At 32.8% G+C, this 21,683-nt stretch overlaps 1 protein-coding gene across 3 annotated transcripts; it reads right to left on the bottom strand.

The window, feature by feature from the left end:
* Positions 1-162: 162 nt before the first annotated feature.
* Positions 163-21,290, bottom strand: LOC149730955 (MAGUK p55 subfamily member 7-like). 3 transcript variants are annotated; one of them, XM_089884994.1, is made up of 16 exons: positions 21,130-21,290; positions 19,289-19,413; positions 18,294-18,362; positions 16,123-16,242; positions 12,030-12,140; positions 11,601-11,682; positions 11,182-11,339; positions 8,160-8,300; positions 7,586-7,665; positions 7,125-7,225; positions 6,508-6,591; positions 5,981-6,175; positions 5,418-5,511; positions 5,069-5,177; positions 4,403-4,558; positions 163-907 (listed from the first exon to the last, which is right to left on the bottom strand). In XM_089884994.1, exons 1-16 carry the CDS (start codon positions 21,149-21,151, stop codon positions 731-733), a joined length of 1,824 nt encoding a protein of 607 aa, XP_089741120.1. In that variant the 5' UTR covers positions 21,152-21,290; the 3' UTR covers positions 163-730. The 3 variants fall into 3 exon arrangements, with proteins under 3 accessions (XP_089741120.1, XP_089741122.1, XP_089741121.1); XM_089884996.1 differs by lacking the exon at positions 8,160-8,300; XM_089884995.1 differs by lacking the exon at positions 16,123-16,242.
* Positions 21,291-21,683: the final 393 nt, after the last annotated feature.

Here is a 21,683-nt window from a genome sequence, read left to right as displayed (position 1 = left end):
AGCGAATGTTAATTCTTAAGCTGTAGTCGATAATTGGAAGTTTTGCAGAATTTCAACCCCCTTTCACATAGTTTGAGAAATCCTTATATACAGTCTTCATAATTTTTTTAATGCAACAACACAGCGCATGCTTTAATTGTCCATATGTATGCACACAGTACAAAGAGTAACGTAGTATGTTTATTTAAAGCTCCTACGAAGCACCAAGTACAAATGTACCAAACTAACACATCAGTTTAAATTAATACAGGAAAAGCCGCAATGAACAAATACTTTCTTTGTCCTTTCAGCGGCGAGTACCATGTGTATTGAAATAGCTTGTATGGTGATATACATGTGAAAAAAAAGGCACAAAACCGTGAAAAAAAACTTTTTACAAATAAAATATCGCTTTTGGTCGTTTGTAAGTGAATCATGACGCAATAATGGTGCTTATGAAAGAAGCTAAAACGATAAAAAACGAAATAAAAACTAAAACATTCACGACTGAATACACACAATGAAACTGATTTATGACGTAACAGTAAGATACGTTTGGAAGCATAATTTTCACAACGATTGGTAAATATGGAAGAAATAATTACAATTTGAATTTGACATTAATTGTTAGAAAGAAAGTAAATTCGGTCAATCAGATAATCTGTTTTCTTATTTCTGTATTAGTTACAGACAGTTTTAAAAAGTATTATAAAATTAGTCTTTTAAATAAATCAAATCAATAAAATTCTGTTTATAGAAGCCATTCAGCTGGGACCCACTGAGGGTCATTTTCAAGAAAGAAAGACATTTCTTTGAGTTGTTCGAATGCAACATCGATGTTTTCGTTTATTATCTTAGCATCAAAGAGACGACCATAATGTTCCTTCATTTTGTCTCCTCTTCGAACTAAATCAGCCAATTCCTCTTTCTAACGTATGGAATAAAAAAAAGGTTATGATTGCCATTCATACATGTAAATATATATTTCATATTTATATATATATATATACATCTGGTTTATATATAAATGCATGCAGCTTGCTTTATCCTCACGTGGCCGGAAAACACGGTCGTTGTGATACGGGTGTTCTGTTTTAGCTCACGAGTTGCCTAGTATGTTACTTTGTAGGTGATTATTTTTGTTTTTTTTCTATATGGCTGATAATTTGGACAACCCATTAGGAAATACTGGGTTGGAGCAACGTGAGGTCAGGAAACAGCAATTGTATCCACCATTACGGAACTCTCAGAGCGTAAATCGCCCATACAAATGCATGGTCAGCGTATGTTTATTTAGTGCTTGCAAGCGATAAAGAGCCAGAAAACACGTATAGCGATTGTTTTAGTATTTAAAATATAGTGCAACGGGGGAAGATGGAGCACTTGAGCACATACTGCCAAATATTTTCAAAATCAAAATAGATGACGTTTTTTGGGAAACACCACGAATTAGTTCTATTATTCCTTTATTATTTGAAAACAATTTAATAAAATATAATAAAACACACGAGGAGTTATTTAGTGATCCGCACAACAAGGTATATTTTACAAATTCGTAAACACACAGGATAAGATGGGACAGTTTAAAATCATTGTTAATTTTGATTAATAAGTGTATTTATAAATAGAAATATACGTAAATAACACGAAATAATACTGTACGCTTTGAAAATTAGGTTATAACATTCTTTTTCTTGCCCTACTGCTATAGTTTTTAACATGTTCTCTATACATTATATTTTTGCATAACAATTGGTATTGTTTAAACGACAATGGGTAATGTTCGAACATCAATGGATAAATATTGTATCCTACAAATGTATATGAACTTGTAATAACAGAAAATTGATTATACCTATTGTTAAAGTTTTTATTTTTGCTACAAACTGGGTATCTGTTTTTGGCACAAGCCACTTCTTATAAATTATCACCAAGTGCAAATTACCAAACTTCGAAAATATATTTTCAAAATATTATCTTATTATTATATCAGTATCTTATAGTTGAATAACCCCTGAGGTTTAAATTACTAAATCAAAAGCAAACCTTTCAAAGTTTGGCAATGAAAACATACAAAACCACATTGTGGGGGAAGATGGGACTCTAAATTGAAATATATTTACATTAGCAGTATTCTGCAACTTGTAGTTAACCTACCGAGTTTAACAGGCTGTGCTAGTTTCTTTGCCGTGTAAACTTCATATATATAACGTTAAACCGATATTTTTATGTTGTTTTTATTCCAATTTAAAGTCATTTTGTCCACTGCCTATTTTCTTCATGCTTATATCTCAGTGTCTTTTTACAAAACTAAAACTAGTTTTATGACACAAAATCAAACTGTACGAAATAGTCAAGGTTGTTTTATGAAGCTATGAAACTAGTTTAATCGTTCGCACACGCAAACTAAAAAAATTCATTGACTTTACCATGATTTCGCGAGCATTAAAAAATAGCACCTTACTATTTCGCATTTTTTACCTGTTCAAAGTATACTGTTTCTATTTTACATATTTTTTTAATATTTAAAAACAGTAATCAGCTTTGACGAGCGTTTTATAAAGTCGCAATGATACTGTCGAATAATTCTGTAACCTTATTTTCCTGATTATCATTAAATGGGGGTCCGTAAAAAGAAAATAAAAAAGTCTCGTCTGACAAAGTGTCCCATCTTCCCTTACCCTACTATATAAGTGTTAATATAAATCTTGTTTTATAATAAACATTCTATGGAAGAGTGTTAATATAAATCTTTCAAAGTTGGATCAGGCGAAAATTCTATAAATATGTTTTTATGACGAATATTAATATTCAGTTTTTAAAAAAATTAAATAATTGTTTTTTTGATGGGAATAACATGTCAGTGACCAACATAGACGTATGCGGAAAAAATCAAAAATTTAATATTTATATGATTAAAGTTATGACCATACTTTTTTATATTTTACATCCATCCCTCACTTTTTTAAAAAAAATAATGTTTTATATTTTAGGTATGATGTAGCGCTATAACAAATCCTAAGCTGGATCGCGAGAAAATTCTATAAATATGTTTTATGACAAATATTAATGTTCACAAGTAATATTTTTTGAATTTTACTATTTTTAGTTTAGTACCGCTGGGGTCTAGTTAGTACAGTGTCCAAATTTTATGTTAGTGGCACAAGTAGAAAGTATCAAAAATGACCACTATATTATCTGTATTCTAGGATCACCTTGGTGCTGGAAACACCAGTATATGTTAATGTTATGCATCTTTTGTTTGTATTTTCATTTTTAAAACATGTTCTTTTAGAGTTTTGGTTGGTATACTTAATATTCTTTGTTCTATATTCTTTAACTGGTAGACTGTTCAATAAAAGTCGATTATTTATGTCAGTTTTTTTTGTTAAAGTAAGTAGAAAGCCACTTTTACGCCGAGAAGTGCTTAGTTTCTGAAAAATCGCAATATTCAGACAATAAACTACACTCAACAATAATAAATGGTATGCCTTAAGATAGAGAGTCCTAATGACTGCTATGATGACGTCACAAAAAAACTGAGATAATGGAGAACAAGACTCATTGTTTTACGATCCGTTCCCTAACTTGGTCTCTACTAACTTTCAATTGGAGCAATTTCCGTTAAGTGTCTTGCCCAAGGACACATGCACGCACAATGGTAGCAGTGACGAGCCTCTAACCGATATATAAAATGAAACAGCTGTGATATAAGGACTACTGTTGCATTACAATGCAAGGATAAAGTGTCTCAATCATTCTCATTCCTGTATACAGTGTCATGCTACATAGGATATACCAGCGAAAAATTTAAGATTAGTGTATTAATAGAAATGTGAAAACGTGATCTAAAGGTTCTACCAAAATTTAAAAAATATGTGTCATTACTACAAATCCAATGGAGTAAAAAAATCAGCCATACGAAAATGCATGGGATTTCCGATAAGAAAAAATGTCAGTCTACTTTGTTAGTTTCTAGTTCCTAAGCTGCTGAGAAAATTTCCCAAAAAACCCAAACTGAAGTCTATATTTCATATTTTTTTTATAAATTCAGAAGGACAAGCATTCGCTAATCTGCTATACCAAATTCGAAATCTTTTTGGATTATTCTTTTGTAGTTTAGAAACAGGAAACAATCAAATTTTAGAGCCGTTTTTTTCTAATGGGAAACCTCAAGCATTGTTGCGTGACCGTATTTGTTTTTTAATCCAACAAGTTTTTTTTCGTGCGATTTTTTCTGAAGCTGTTTTGAAAATGGATACTTTAACGGTACATCACATTTCAGCACCTATTCATATACAGTTTTTATTTTTAGATGGTACGCCCACTTAAAGTGCTCGCCAAAAGTCTTTAATTTACAATGCTGGTATTAAGTAGCCATTCCTCATGCCAGAATAAAAAAGTGACATTTATAAAAACTCACAGAAAAAGGCAAACTTCTATTGCGATCAATTGTAAGTTTTGCTCTCACATTGGAAGCCAAATCACCAGGAATATTCAAATCCATCTGATCCAATGGTGGAGGTTGAATGAAGATGATAAAAGGTTTCAATTCCTTTGTTCGAAGCACACTCAGTGCCTGTTGATAATAAGAAATTTATTTATATATGGGTGAAATATGATGGCAATGTGATACAGATACAACAGAAACAATTGTTAAAAAACATATCACAGCTTTTTCCGCAATAAATATCTATAATTAATTGTTTACCTATTTGTTCTGCTGGTACATAATATGTAAGAACTGGTATGTGACAGGTTATTTGTTAAGATTATTTTTTAAAGTAAAACCCCTTTCTAAAATCTCTTCTGCAAATATAGGACTAGCAAATAAGTAAAATAAAGCAATACAAATAAACTGAGTTTAGATTCAGATAAATGTGTGCTAAGAAACTAATTATTATTAACAATACATAGAAGGTTCCAGCATGTATAGTGTACACTCTACTTTTAAGTGTGCTGTAACTCTAATCAGTTGAGAACCTCTGTCAAAATGTGTTCGGTATTCTATATCAGACTAAATGGTTCGGTAGCAAGGCCTGGGATTTAGATCAGAATTGTTGACCCATTACACCAAAAGAACACTCACTTGTGGGTAAGGAGTGAGAACACAGACTTGATGGTTTTGAATGACACTTCGAACTGCTGATAAACTTGTTCCATACAAGTTACCTTTATATTCACCATACTCAAGAAACCTATAGGAATTAGGAAACAATAGAGCGGAGATTTTAAACTTTGTCATAGGATTTGCTTCATAAGTTATGCTTGTTTAATAAACCATGAGTATAAATATTTTTTTTATTCTGTAAGGGTGTGGTTCTTGAATGAGACACACCATGGAATCTGGAAATTAGACCAGACTTAACCTATTAAACCCAACATCAAGATGCTTCCGACATTTTTATTGTAATGTTTATCAAACAAACTTGACATACAAATTATCTCTGATTCCTGTTTCCATATACTCGCGTGTAACGAAGTGATAATCTCTGCCATCCACCTCGGACATCTGTTTACCACGCGATGTGTCTGAAACAGTATGTGCAATTATTAAATACATTATGACCAGAGGCGCCTCAATTTAAAAAATGGCCGCTGCGTGTAAGAAAGTTGATTTCGTATTATTAGGATTTTTTCTATTATAAAAATTCCTCGCTGCTACCACTGGGTGTATGTTACTTGGGCAAGACTGTCATTGCCCGTCACGTGAGTGTAAATAAGCTACATTCATTTATTCACACACACGAACTCTAATGGTGGTGTGACAACCCATAAATTTTACAAATCTGAATCTTAAAGATTAGGAAACTGAAAATTGTAAAACCGACTTAAGTATGAACCTATAAACTGCAAAAACGAATTTTTGGGGAATATTACAAAATTAAAAAAAACATTCACAAATAAAAACAATGCAAAAACATAAAAACACAGTCACATTTCTACATATCCTCATCAAATTGTCACACACTCTTACATACACAATTTGTAAAGCACTCACGTGGTACAGGTACTCCATAATGGGTGGGGTTTGAATCAATCAGTCGATCTTTCAATTCGTTTCTCCCAACCCCCTGTGGCCCCACCAGGATAATGGGGCGATAAATTGAGGGTTGGGGATTTATCCCGCTTTGGCGGGGTAAAAGCTGGGAAACCACCTCATAAGGGGGGAAAGATGGCGGCTCAAACTTACTTCCTAAAAAATAAAATGTAAATCAGAAAACGTCTGCGATAATACTGGACTCAAAAAAGATTAAAATTTTAAAAGTGTAATGAAATTAAAAGAGTAAAACTTTAAAAATAATTTAGAAAAAATAAATAAACCAATAGTAAAGTCAAGCATTTCTGATGCCGGTTTCTTGTTTGTGCAAATCATCGCATTTTTTCTCTTCTTTTGGTTTTGCTTACTTGATTTAAATAAAAGTTATTGATACGTTTTTGTTGTTTTGCTGAATTGGCCATAATACCAACAAGATAAAAATTAAAAGGAACAGTAGTCCAGATGATTACTCTGCCCAAAACAGTTACCTTCCGATTTATTTGGAGGTGTGGGTCCTGTAACTGGATGCGGGGAATTCCTCTTTCTTCGAAAACTAGCACGGATCACAGACCCTGCTCATAATTGTTCATTTGAAAATATTAGCTCAATTAACTATTTTATAAGGTCTACTTTAATATAATAGTTCGTGACCAAACAAAATAATGGTTTCTGACTACATGAAATACAAATATATACGATATAAAATATTAATTTTGACGTGCTATACAAGATCCCATCATCAGGATAACGTCCTGTTGCGAAACACAGCTTAATGCTGTACTATGACCAACAAAAGCTGCAATAACAAACTTCAATTGCTGCAAAACTGCCATCAATATTAAAATAAATCATAGTCCGCATGTGTAAGATTGAGGTTATCAGAATTAAAAGAACAATAATGAATACAAGAAAATCCCTGGCGACAACAGGTTTTTTGGAGGTTTTGAGAATTGTAATTTTGGTGTCGGATGCTAATAATCTACCAAAACTGGCAAATACTAATAAAATAAGAAAATCAAACCAAAAAATCTTCATACTATTTTTTTTTGTTTTTTTGGTTAGCACTAAAAGTGTGAAGATATACCTAGACATGATTATCACTTACATGCTGTCTTCCTGTCATTGCTCATTAAACTCAGATTGCTTCCTTTGATAGATGGAGATGGTGTGTTCTTACAGTTACTTTGTTTTTTTAATTTTTCTCTCCTGAGAAACCAAAGGCAATAAGATTCGATGGCAATATAGAGTTGTGAAGTGCATATGTATTATGGTGCCATGGTGTCAAATGCATTTTTCTTAAATAAAGCCTTCCCTATGTGGGAAACAAATCATGCTGGGTATTAAGATGCAATGATATTAACGAAAATAAAGAGTGCAAAACCTTCTGAAAGGATAAAGATATACACCAGAGTTACCAGAGTTGGCTTATCATACCAAATACCTAAGTCGACTTTAAAACAAAATACACATATTTTAATCTAATTCGGTACAAAATACGTTAAAAATGCATGTAATTGTGGATTGTTTCAGTACAAATAGACACACTCGCATTACCCATATTATTACCTGGTTTGGAGTTTTATACTCGGAATAAGTCCAGCACGTCCAATGCTCTGATTGGAGGATTCAAAATTACTTGAACAAATCTAACAAATACACAACACTTGTATTAAGCAACACCCAGGATATCTTACAGTGGTGGTTAAAGTGATTGCATCATGGCCAAAGGATAGCAGGGTTGAAGCTTGGTGCTGCCACCCAAACAAGTAGATATGTGAACCCTTGCAAAAGCATTTGCTTTAATCTAGTAGTCCCAATAAGTTGTCCAAAAAAAAGACCAGTATTTCCGTATTAAATTTTTAGGTGAAAAATTTTTTAAAAATTAAAAATATTAAAACTAGTGTACCAAAAAAAGTAAAATTTAAATTACATTATGATATAGCCTATGAATTCTGCCATTTGCATCACTTGGATTGGGGAACTGTCCCCCAATAATCACAAGAGTTGCCAGTGTTTACATATCTGATTTTTTGATAAAAGCAAAATGCCAAAATTCTGAACCTTTTAATAAAAACTGGTGTAATAATTATAGGATTTTGAATTATAGTTTTATATATAACATATAACAAACGTAACAAGCCTTGGTAGCTTGCCACCATGAACCATCATCCTTAGACACAACACGTAAGATATCTCCCGGGTAAAATGCAAGGCCAGCTTCCTTGCATGGAATCAATGAATCAGATTTAGGTAGAAAAGTGAAACGGGGTCGTAAAAACATCTGGGGTGAAAAACATTGTTATTTTAGTTGGTGCTATCTTAATGTTAAATTATATATAATGATGTCTTATTCCAAATTATGACAGATAAAGTATCTTATCTGAGATAACCATAGACTTCAAACTTGGGGGTGGCAGGGTAAGTAAGTCCATAGATGGCAATTTTTTAAAAAAAGTTCTAGAAGAACAAGCGTTGAAAGCCAGCAAGGCTTTCAAGGCACATACAGTGAGCAGCGTACAGCTTGCTATTAACATTCGTTATTTAAGTTATAATAGCAGACGATTACTGTATATAGTATCCCTATTTCGCTACTGTTAGCATTGAAAACATTTTGACACAATCGTAACTATTATCTATTACTATTTAACACCGTAACTATTACTAACTAACACCACAGGAAGAGCAATTTCACTGTACAATGTCCTTCACTGCATTTATATTAGTTAGCAACTGATATGTTTAATTTGTTTTATTTTATAGGAATCCACGTCTAACTATCTCTGCCTCCCATGCATTTTATAAAGTTTGCTGACTATGCAGATTAGTAGAAAACATATTATTCTTGTTATACAACTCATACTAGATAGCTATATTAAACTAAAGGTCAACTCTTTAGTGATGAACAATTGAACAGACATATATAGACACGTAGTTGTTATTTTCCCCATTGAGGTTTAGTCGCAACAATGCAACATCACATAGAACAATGATTCATATATATAAATGACATCATTGTTACATAACGCCTAACGGCAATCCTGTTGATAATTACGTGACAAAGTGCTGAGTGCATATTACAACTTTTCAAATTATGCAATTTGTTAGTGGTTGAGGTTTACACTTGCACCGTTAAAAACATCGCATTTAGCATTGTTTACTTTTGATCAACTAAGACAAAATTTAGTTTGTATAATATACAGCATATTTCTTTAAGCAAATTTTACAATGTAAAGAAATCTGTTTAAGCAATAGTGTTGGTAAGTAAGAGGAGCATACCAACCAAAAATGAAAATTTGTATATGGATAGAGCATAGAGACGCTCAAATGAGATCTAAACGTACCATAAAAGTTCCCTAAAACAATAAAGCTTTAAAAAAAACTCGTAAAAAAAACGCGTAAAAAAAACGCGTAAAAAACGCTTGAGTAAAACAAATTTGGCTGTTTCGACAATGCCTGGTATTTCTCATTACAAGAATAGGCACTAAACTTTGACTGATTCTAATGTCTAAACTACTGAAGAAAAAAAATTTTTTTTTTTGAATTAGTATAATGAAGGCTTCTTCTTTGTATATATACAAAAAAAAATTAAAAATGTAAACTTTATTATGTTTTAATTTTTCGATTAAACCGAGCTAGATACCAGAATATGCTGACTCTGCAATATTTCAAACCTAATAATCAACATGAACAACTGACTTTTATATAAATAAAATGATACAGCAGGTACCATAGAGACAGAATAAAGATTTTAATATAAAAAATGTAAAAAAATAACTAAAAAAGTGCTGGGAATAAAATTTGAAAATTCTTTAGCATCTTAGGAACTAGAAACGAACAAAGTTGAGTGATTATTTTTCTTATAGGAAATCCCATGCCTTGTGCCACAGCCATTTTTTTACTTCAGCGGTTCAATTTTACGCCAGCGGTTGACGCCGTTTTTTCATATTTTTCGTATTTTTAAACGGAAGTTGTGTTTTCGTATTTTAAAACTTTGATGGTAACTTTAGAAATGGATCACATTTGAGCATTTCTATCAACACACAAATTTTGATTTTTTGTGGCATCCCCAAAATATGGGTATTAAACTAATCTGATAGTAGGTAGCACTTGCTTATTATAGGGTGATATGTAGAAAGTATAATCAGTGATTCTGAGCTTAGCATAAATCGTCTTTTCTGTACTTGTGATATGTTTAATAATTTTGTCATTGTTTTTATACCTTTAACAAAATAGTAATCAATATAAACAGTATAAATAATATGGAAAGAGTAGTAGCAAGTCGGAGTAATTACCGAACTTCTGCGAACCGAAATCCGTATTTTTTAAAAGGGCCCAGATTCTGTTACAACCTATAAAAACAATTCAACACAATCGTTTTCACCTGGATTTGCAGAAATTACTCTTATGTCGCCTTACCAACTTTGAAGACTCACAATTTGCCTTGCCAGACACTCTTTAACAACCGATTTCGCTGTTTAAGTTTTTGACGATGGTGGATAATCAAAAATAGATAATCAACATTATACATTCTGCATAGCATTTAAATCATTGCTATGCCGACAAGGAAATTTGAACAATGATCAAAGTTGATTATACTTTCTGCATACCACCTCTAGTCTATTCCGGCCAAAAATTCTCGGGCTGACGGTTTTTGTCAGTGTTAACGCATAAAGTATAATGTGAAACCTGATATGACAATTCGCCAGCACCGACCCAGAAATACTTAGTGGGACACACACACAATATTTCTATTTCATGGTTTTTTTTTAACCAAGGTTACTATGTTAGTGTAAATAACTCATGTGTGTTGGTAAAATTAATGCTATCCTATAAATAGGTAAAGAATCGAAGTTCTAGAGATAAGAAATAAAAGTTTCTAGACTCTCTCCAGTGGCATGTGTAATAACAATCGTCGGTGTAACATACTAAAAATATGTTTTAGCAACTAAGTTTTAAAAATAAAAAGTCTAACCCTGCAGATACAGGTCCACAAAACAAGCAATGCCAAATTAGATTACATTTACCAAACTAATTAAGGAGGTTTTCTATGTTTTGACTACTGATTGGGCATTTCAGAAATGGTAATTATTGGTAACATAATTTGTTCAAAAACTATAAACGTTACACTTGCTTGTACTGTACACAGGATAAATAATATGTACCTCTTCTGCTCTTGGTTGAGCTGATATTTCCCCTGGTATCAATTTGAATGTGAGGGGCCCAGAAAAGCCAGCAAGAAGTTGAATTAATTCTTCTGGTTTTTTACCTTGGGCTGATACACCATTCACCTCAACGATGATATCATTCACATGAATTAACCCTTAGATATGAATCAATCAGTCATGCGTGTGAAGAGTTAAATTATATTTACAACTTTTAACCATATACAAGTTCTTTACTAAATTAAACACATTAACAAGATACAAAGGATTAAAAAATATTTGCAGAAATTTAAAAATTTCAGTTTTGAACTATAGTAGAACATGTGTATTCTTAAATACGCATAACCACTAACTGCATGAACAAAATAATCTTAATGTGTAATATATAATAAAATAATGTTAAGCAGCAGTTTACTTACCACTCCTATCAGCAGCTCCTCCTTTTAATATTCTTGCAACAACAATATTACCTGATATATCATCTGTTGCGATGGTAGCACCCTAGTGTGTAAAAATAAATCCCTTAATAGTTTGCATGGATAAGTTTAGCCAAGTTTAAAGCTACCCACATTGAAATAAGGATACCTTTAACTAACTATCTTTCCAGCGAAATGCATATTTACCGATAAATTAAGAATTAGAATGTAGCAATTACACTAAAGATAAAAAATGCATTTGGTGAAAAAACCTATTGTTTTAAAAATACATCATTCCTGTTCTTACTAATACTAATCCAATTTGGACATTATTAATATCAATTCTGAAAGTACCATTATTGAGGATGTTTGTCACCTTATAATGATGGTAAATAATTATATACTGAATGTAACTTCTTAACTTCAACATACCAACGGTTCATCACTTTTGACGAGTCGAACAACTTTCATGGATTCTTCACTTGATTTCACTTCATCATAATTATCATCAACAATCTCAGTTAATCTTGGTTCATCATATTCCTGAATAAGGTTGATCCATGATCAATCATGTTTTTTAAGAATAATCACTCTTAATAATTAAAATTTAATGTTTAAATGCAATCAACATTACTGTGCACTTAAGATCAACCTTTCTTTTTGTGAAGGCACAGGTGGAGCAACTCTATGCCTTATTAAAGGCCAAACATAAAGTCGGATATGGTATTTTAGTTTGGTTTGCTGCACCAAAACATGACTTGCCTTGGCTTATGCACTTTACTACCCCAAACAAAGTTTCCTTTCTATAGTGCTCTCGGTTTTTCTAACTTATTAAGGGGAAATTATGAATTTATCCTACAGAAGCTTTTTATAAAACTTCCAAGAGAGTAAAGAAGTTGTCTGAATCAGATACTTTAGCAGCAAACAAAGGACCATGGCCTTGTTTTCCACTAAAAATCATGGATTTATGGTTTGCACAGAAAGTGTCTGAAATACACAAATTGCTTATTGCATATAATTCACCTTAATAAAATATAAAATAATAAATATTGAATAAAACATAAAATAGTTTGAACAAAATGAACACAAAAGTTTTTCCCCGATTTTACTTTGAGTTATCTGGCATACCCAATGTACTCCATAGCAAAATAAGTGATATACTCAATTTACTCGTACTTTTCAATCAGTTGTTACAAAAAATGGACTTAACATAGAACAATGAAGTTTAATAGGGCACTCAATTTTAAGTTTACATTTGAACAAATGTTTTAGATTACCAAATATCTTTGTCGGAAAATTTAGTAACTGTTATCGCAAGATATATTTGTAAATATGTTTAGTTAACTTTAAGTTCGAACCTAGTTTGTTACCCGCATTTGATTTACCGTTAATCGTATGTAAGTTCAATGAATCGTGTATTTGTGTTCGTGCGTGTAAGTTTAGTTTATGTGCCTTTAAGTTTATGTGCCCTAACCAATCAGCGCCGCCCGCATCACTCGCGGGTTTGGCTTACTTCCTTGCTTTCCTATACGTCCTTTAGTTGTAGTTGCATTGACTTTGAGTTTAGTTTGTACGTTTAGTTTTACAGCCAACCTTATATATTCGCTTTAAGTTTATCGTTTAACCAATTATTCTTCCCTATTCCAGATGTATAAGTTACTATAATCCTAAATGATGGTATCATATTATTAGCCGCAAACAATTTGTAAGTACTTTGTTGTTCCTTAAATTTGCGTTATTTAATCGTTCTTATTTGTTATACAGAAAACCATCCGTTAATAAACAAAACAAAAAGGAAATGTGTTGACTAATGCGGCACCAATAAAAGAATAATAATTGCCATAGAAGCTTGGCGGTTATAGTAACTACTCAAAAGTAGTGAAATAATAAACATAGAATGCTTTTCAGTAAAACAAATGCAAAAACTTAATGCACCTATACCCCTATTCATGAATAATAGCATTTATTCATAGGAATGAAACATGGTTTAATATGCCACATTTTTAATTGGGAGTTTACTTAAAATAGGATTCTTACTAACTTGTTACAGATACTTTTTTTAAATAGGTTATTTGATACGCCAGTGTCAATAAATAAACAGTTGTTGCCAAACATATTACGAATATAAAAACGTCCTTTGGTAATATATTGCCATGCAGGTGCCTTTCTGGGCAGTTCAATTAAGGACACTGGTTTAAAGTAAAGCAATATTTATGAGCACTTGTTTACCAATTAACATTCATATGTGCATTGATTAAGAAAAAAAACAAGTAACAACAGCCTTGATGTGGTTATGACAGGGTTAATAACAATAAGTGACTAGACCAGTATTATTGAACATATGAATTTGTAATTATTTGATTCTTAACAGTTATAAACTATACGTCATGTAATATAACAATACAACTCGTGCACAACAGTAGATTAAATGTAATGCAATAAATTCATTGTTTCTGACAATTATTATTCATGAAGTTATATGAAGTCAATGTTCTACATGTTTTAAAAATTCCAAATAATCAGTATTTAGGCAAGGCTAGCCTAGAAGAATTCTTGAACGAAAAATTAATCAAGAGTTTAAATAGAAGAATGTGACAGTATCACATTTCATTATTTAGTTAAAACGCTTTGGACTGTACTTTTTGAGATTCAATCATGTTTCGCAGTTTTTTTTGTAAAATATTTATTTCCTTGCTATGTTTAACGAAGAATCACTTTTTGATGATGTCATCAAAATCCTGATGACAACATAATGAACTTTTCAGTAATAAATAACAAATATTTCAAGAATAAACAGAAATACCTAAAAATTGCACTGCAAACTTGATCAGTATCAAATTACTTTACTTTTGATGTATATTACAGACAGGCGACACACTCTAACCAGTTTTTAAATTGCTACAATTATTTAATGCACATCCACCGCACATAATGTTACAATTTCGACAGCGACAATTACCACATTACTTCGTAAAGCAGTGGTTTTTAAACTGAGGGACGTGCCCCCCTAGGGAGGGTCTGTAACACTCGGAAGGGGGGGCGCGAAAAACTATAAAATAAAGTGTTATTACATTGGTGTTCAAAATGATAAAATACAGCGCACGTAAAAGGTAAATTAAAAAAGCAAACATTTAAGCCTGTTTTTAAACCTCCTACACATGCTAAATGATGAGGTGTCAATCCCTATTATAATCGCCGTGTGAATTGCTATTATGTCATAATTAATTGCCAGGCAAAACAATCGCTATTATGATACAATGAATCCCTACTATTTCGTAACAAACAGTCTACCTGTCTAAGAAAAACAAGGTAAATATAAGGCTAAACTACGACGCAATCGTAAACCGAATGGTTATTTGATTTCACTTTTGCCTTGATCGCGATGATGTGTTTTACGCAATAATACAGATACAGTCAACCAAAGGGGCGCGGTTTAAAGCATGTCCAATATGTCAGGTTTGGCTGTGGAGGATCATGGTAGAAATTACTAAACACCACTGTGCTAGTTTAACAAAAAAGGGGGGCGCAAGTTCGTTAAGATCCTCATTGGGGGGACGTGCTTCAAAAAGTTTAATAACCCCTGTCGTAAAGAAATGTGTCAAAATTTGACTTCCATTTGCGCAGTTATAATTATTTAAACATAACACCCTATTGTTTGTGAATATTTGGAAAATCACAGCAATTTTTCTCCTGCCTCGATTGACCAATCAGAACCAAAGGAATCGTGGAACAATTGGCATTATTGCCTGTGCTAGACCAGGCAATCACACAATATACATGGCAGTATAGGAGGTATTATAGCAATGTTTTCTCTTTTTCTTTACTGGATTGGGAAAAAGACATGTGCGTGCCGGACTCCTGACCACAAGCCGCTATAACAAGTCAGGCTTTCGTGTGCCGTTAGTGTTTAAGTAACATTGGGAACTAACTAGCAATCATAAACAAGGAAGAAACCGTAGCTTATAATTGCGCTACCCATAAAAAGAGTCTGGACCACGCTCTTACAAGTTGGTTTTAAATGACAATATACACATAAAAACTATCTGTTTAATTATTTTTGAATTATTACTTGTGGGCACTATGACATAAATAACAAATGTATATATATATCGTGGCACAGTAAATATAAAAAATGTATATATTGTAGCACAAAATGTATATATTCTAGCACATGGTTACCACGCATGCCTCTAACCAATGGGTTGTCTGAAACACTGAAATTTTTAGCCATACATTAAAAAAAACAATCACCAACCAAGTAACATTTGTGGGAACTCGTGAGGTGGCACGAGGTGTATAACACAAAAAAGTTATATTCATGATTTATTTATTCATTTAAAGTTAGGTAAAGTAACATGCCCGGCATAGGTTTTTTCAGCTATGTGGTAAAGAATGTAAAATACACTTTTAATTGTGACCAACCATAATTTACATTGCATATGTACCACATAGCTGAAGCTGAGTAATTATAGTTTACACAGGTGTACCAAACCACTACTTATGAGAAAATTTAAATTGTCCTTACCTTATTAGCTATTTTATCATGACAAGATAAAAGAGATAACAAATAAGGTGATGTCTCCAACATTTTCGAAAGGGAACCGAGAACATCATTGCTTGGGTGAGATACATGAAGTTTATGGATCTATTTGAAAATAATTTTTTTTAAATAAGTGGAATTATGATAACTATAATAAATTTTGCGAATCTGAACCTGGTCTGGCTTATAGAGTTGAACGATTCTTGTGTTAAGTAATGCAGTAAGAAACTGAGGCTACAAGTGAGGATGTTATTTGAATAATAGACTGACAATTCCATTTAGGCGTAATATATATAATAAATTATATATACATATGGATATATCTTCATATTGTGTAATATATTCCATAGCTGTGAAGCCAGTGATAATGACAAAACATAATCTATGAAATAAAACAAATGTGCAATAGTGCTAATTCTTGGCAAGTTATAACATAAAATTTAAATTATGTTTTGTGACATCAGTCACATCACAGGAATTTACTGAATGCCAATGCATTGTTAGAGTCTCTTGTTATTTTTACACTACTAAATGACAAAAAATGCTTTAACTTTGAGAAAACACTTTCTTTACAATTTAAAAAAAGTTTATTGCAACTGTAGGCTACTGAAGTAATTTACACATTTTGGCTAACACCTAAAGCAAAGGTTGGCAACCTGACCCGCCCACGCACTGTTTTGTAAATTTCCTTACACACGACCCCGTTTGAACAATTTATTGCTTATGAGCTTCAGCCTCCAGCAAGGAGTCTTTTGTTTTTATTGTATCCCTCTCTAGTCTAGTGATGTTCAAATGGCAGATCACAGACCGGATCCGAATCATTTCAACTGTTTGTGCGGATCTTTCAATGTAGTCTTGAATAAAAGGCTAAAAAACGACGCACGTCAAGGCTAAAATGCGATGCAAATGCCTATTTAACATTAAAGCTTGTGTTTAAACCTCATACATGCCTAATCCAAATACGTAAATCTCTATTATGACGCAAATAATGAATGTGTAAATTGCTATTATAATTAATTGCCGGGTCAAACAATTATAATGTAATAAATCCCGGTGTGAATTCACACCATTGGTAATAAACAGTCTACCTGGCCAAGAAAAACATGGTATATATAAGGCTAACCTAGGACGCAAACCTAAACCGAATGGTTATTTTATTTCATTTTTTAAGTTGATCATGATAATGCGGTTCACGCAATAATACAGATATCGCCAACCAGGGAGGGTATGGGGCGCGTTTTAAAGCATGTTTAATCTGTTTACTATTCGTAGTTAGTGAATCATCATGTTGCCAAGTTTGGCTGTGGTGGATCGCGGGAGAACTCATTTGAACACCCCTGGTCTAGTCTATTTAATTCACCAGTGCACAGTCATGTCATCAGTTTGATTGATTATCCTTAAAGAGTCCGTCCCATGGTTCTCATAGTTGCGCAGTTTTTTACATAAAAATAAAGTTTTATGCCTACTAATGCTAAATTAACAGCTAGTTTGTGAAGATTCGATTTAAAAAAAACATCACCCGCGGGCACTGTGACGTCACAACACAATACAATATTTCGTTATGGGGAAAACCTAGCGTATCAGCGGTTTGTCGTTTACTGTTGCAGGGCAGTCCAGAATTAATAAAATGAACAAACTTAAATGGAACCTGGAACAACAAAGCTCAATTTTTTAAGAAGTCAGGAGAAAGGACAGAAAAGAACACACTTCAAGTTATGGAGTCAGCTCCTTAAATATTTCGGAAATTTAATAGAACATGCTGAAATGATGGCCTGCATTTTCAGTAGCACCTACATGTGTGAGCAATTATCCTCAAAATAAAATTTCCCAAGAACAAAATGCGAACATAACCCACTGATTTGTATTTAGACGTATACTTTATCTTGTTTCTACTTCTTTGAAACCAGACAAGGAAAAGCTTTCAAAATTCAAGCAACATTAAACATTGCACTAACTAACCAACCATTACGGGTTTAACGCATTTGTGTTCTTATTCTCATTAATTTTTATTAAAATACGTTAGCTTTCCATGTGCGGTCCGCGTGAGGAATATAAATCTGCGATTTGGCCGCTGCAATGAAAAAAGTTGCCGACCCTTGACTTAAGGCCTTTACAAGCCAATACTAGCTATTTAAATATGTATTATATAATCATACCTGATCAATTAAATCAAGCGAATCATTATGAACTGAAGTTCGTCCATCCGGCTGAATTACTTCATGCATCTAAAAAAAATAACAAAAACATTTATATATATATATATATATAAATATATAGTAAAGTGGGGTAATAAAAACTGGAGTACTTGGGGGAAGAAAGTAGTAAGTACCCCCCCCCCCCCACGCTAAAAAAATCATTTTATCGCAAACAGATTTTTTATAATAGCTGTCTTTCTACATTCATCACAAACAGATTTTTTATAATAACTTCTAATAAAAAATCGGAATTCTAGATTCGAAATAAAGTATTCTAGGATATCCTAGAATACTTAATTATTCTGTAATGTGCATCCCTAGCTACAGGTCATTTTTAAGAATATGTTGCTGAATTTAGTTTAGATCAAGTCAAGGTGTCATTTAGATTTTCAAAAGCCTTAATAACTTAGTTCAATCAATGGTAATACTCTGATTACTTCCTGTGCTTTATATAGGTTATTAAACTATGGGATTTGTTTTTAGTTCAATAAACGTTATTTGCGGTTAAGCTTATGTTTAAAAGTAAGTACTGAAGTAAAAATGATAAATTATAAAACTATAAAAGAAAATAAAAAATGAAATAACATTTTAAGTATTCATAGAAATCCTTCAATCTTTTTTGGACATTAAGGTATGATGAATACTGTTCCTCCAGACTAAAAATATTTTTTTTTGTTTATTACTTTGGGAGAAAATTGAAAGTTTATGTTTTCTGACTATTATATATAATATATACCATATTATAAACGTCTTTGCCACTCCAAACTGGCGGTTACTCTACCTAAAAGCTGAAAGTTATTAACATAGGAGGTTACAGGTATTTAGGTATAGGTAGTGATATTATGATGGTTTCAACTTTCACTTTTACCCTAAACCACCGGCTGAATAGTTTGAATTTTCCCAGCGATGAAAACATTCCAACCCAAAAAGCAAACAAGCCCCTCAACACCACACACCCTTATAAGAGCTTGCATCTGGTTGTTTCGAAATATTTGGTCGAGATCATCCACTCCATTAAATCCATCAGATTCATTTTTCATTCGAACACGAAGTCGCTCAACCACGTTAAGTACCGAAGACACTGTTACAGTAGAAATATCTTATTGAAAACGTTATATTTATTGGTAAATTTTAGACCATGTCATCATAGGCGTAAAGTTTTACTAAACGTTAGGGTTACAAAAACCAGAAAATAACGAAGTCTTCGCCTTGGTAGGCGCAAAAAAAATTCGGTTTGCAACGCTTTGTTTTCGGTTTGCAACCCTTTAAATATGTGCTTTGTAATCGCTCATACAAACGTTAAGGTATTCAGAATTACTTAGGGATGACTGATGAGACAAAACTAAAATTTCCCGGATTCGGCAAGTCCGTGTAATGAGAAACGGTTGAATCCGAGTGCCCGGCGAGTGACGTCACAATAGGTATGTCCTACGCGCCTTTCGTCGAGCCAGCACGAGTGTGTGGTTATCTTACAAACGAAGACCGGTCCGTCGGAAATAGTAGGTTTCCAGAACGAAATATCGCGGAAATAAACTTCCTTAAACGTTTCCAACACTGCTTTATATTTAAATACAATGTTTTCCTCAGCCAAGCAGCATATTTATTAAGAAATAGAAGGGATTCACACGTGGATTTATTGCATCATAATAGCGGTTGTTTGAATCTGGCAATTGATTACTACATAATAGCAATTCACACGTTGATTATTTACCCCATAATAGCAATTTACACGTGGATTTTTTAGCAAACACGAGTTTAAATATCAGTTGTACGCACTTGTGTAGTGAATGACGCATCGGTATTGACATATTTTAACGAACGTAAACGAACCCGCTGTATAATGTTTTTTTAAATAGGGCGTTTGTATCAAAAATTAAGTTTGAAAGTGCTCAAAATCGTGCTAAGTCACCGTATTTTCTACACAAGCTGTCATGAATTAAGCAAAGGTTACATTATAGAATGCGTATTACCACGTTTGATTTCTAAGCTACAGATTACATAATTTGTTAGGGTTTTGGAGTTTTTCCTATGCATAAAACAATGCGACAAACAAGATTATAACGTGCTGTAAAGTACGTAATATGTCAATACTTCAATACTATGATGTAACCAATGGCGGACACTTAGCCAATATTTGGAGATGCTGACAACTAGAGTTTGGTCAAAATTTACATTTTACCGATAATCGGTATCGGTAAAAATGCGCGGATAATACACAGATATATAAAATAGTTCGTGCGAAGCGACGTGCGTTCTACTTGACCTTTACGTATGTCGTAGTTTAGCCTTCTGTGCGTCGTAGTTTAACGTCTACGTGCGTCGTAATTTAGCATTTATGTGTGCCATAGTTAACATTTAGTATTCACGTTGGTCGTTCCTCCAAAATTGTTTAAGAAAACCAACACATATAACGTTACCTACCGAGAACGTGCAGAACAACCATTTTTTCTTTATTATAACTTGCAACATCGTGAATACATTTATTAATTTTAATTAATACTTTTCATATGTTTTGTTATAGTGTCAATTATCGGTTTCAATGGAAAAAATCTTTACTAAACCCAGACAAAGTGTGTGAAAAAGATATTTCTGGAGATGTGCTAATATTGCTAAAGTATGAGCGCCGAGCCGAGTGCTAATGACGTTTTCAAGGAAAAGGGCGTTCAAGAATCGTACCTGATTGATCGAAAAGCACCGCTAATAAAAATCATACAGAACACGTGTTTGCGTTCAAACGCTGCTTGATATATATAAATACAAGATGTTTGGTGATTACGTTTATTGTTTAATATCTTACCTTCTTTTGTATTAGAAGGCATACTGATAGTTTAAAGACCAAAGGTATCCAGAAATTTTACTTCGTTTTGTGTAGTTTTACAAATCTACTGATCCAGTTAAACACAAGCATTCCTATTACGATTTATTCATCTAATGAAGAAGAACCCCGTTTGTCAAGGTTATTTCTACTTTTACACCGGTAGATACCAAAACATGTACCCTCAGCTCCTCAGCTCAGACACAACTTTTTTTGGTGCTAGTGAAGAATCTCCCCCCCCCCCCACCAAGGTGATCCTAGAATACAGATATTCTAGCGGCCATTTTCGATACCTTCTACTGGTACCACTAACCTAAAATTTGGACACTGTACTAACTAGACCCCAGCGGTACCGATTCTTAAATGAAAAATTTAAAATTCAAAAAAATATTAATTATGAATATTAATATTCGTCATAAAAACATATTTATAGAATTTTCTCCCGATCCAGCTTCGAATATGTTATAGCGCTAAGTGATACCTAAAATATGAAACATTATTTTCTTTAAAAAAGTGCGGGGATAGATGTTAAATAT

The sequence above is a fragment of the Ciona robusta genome, chromosome 9 (genome assembly GCF_009617815.1).
Source record: "Ciona robusta chromosome 9, ASM961781v2".
Classification (NCBI taxonomy): Eukaryota; Metazoa; Chordata; class Ascidiacea; order Phlebobranchia; family Cionidae; genus Ciona; species Ciona robusta.
This window is presented reverse-complemented; position numbering and strand designations above follow the sequence as displayed.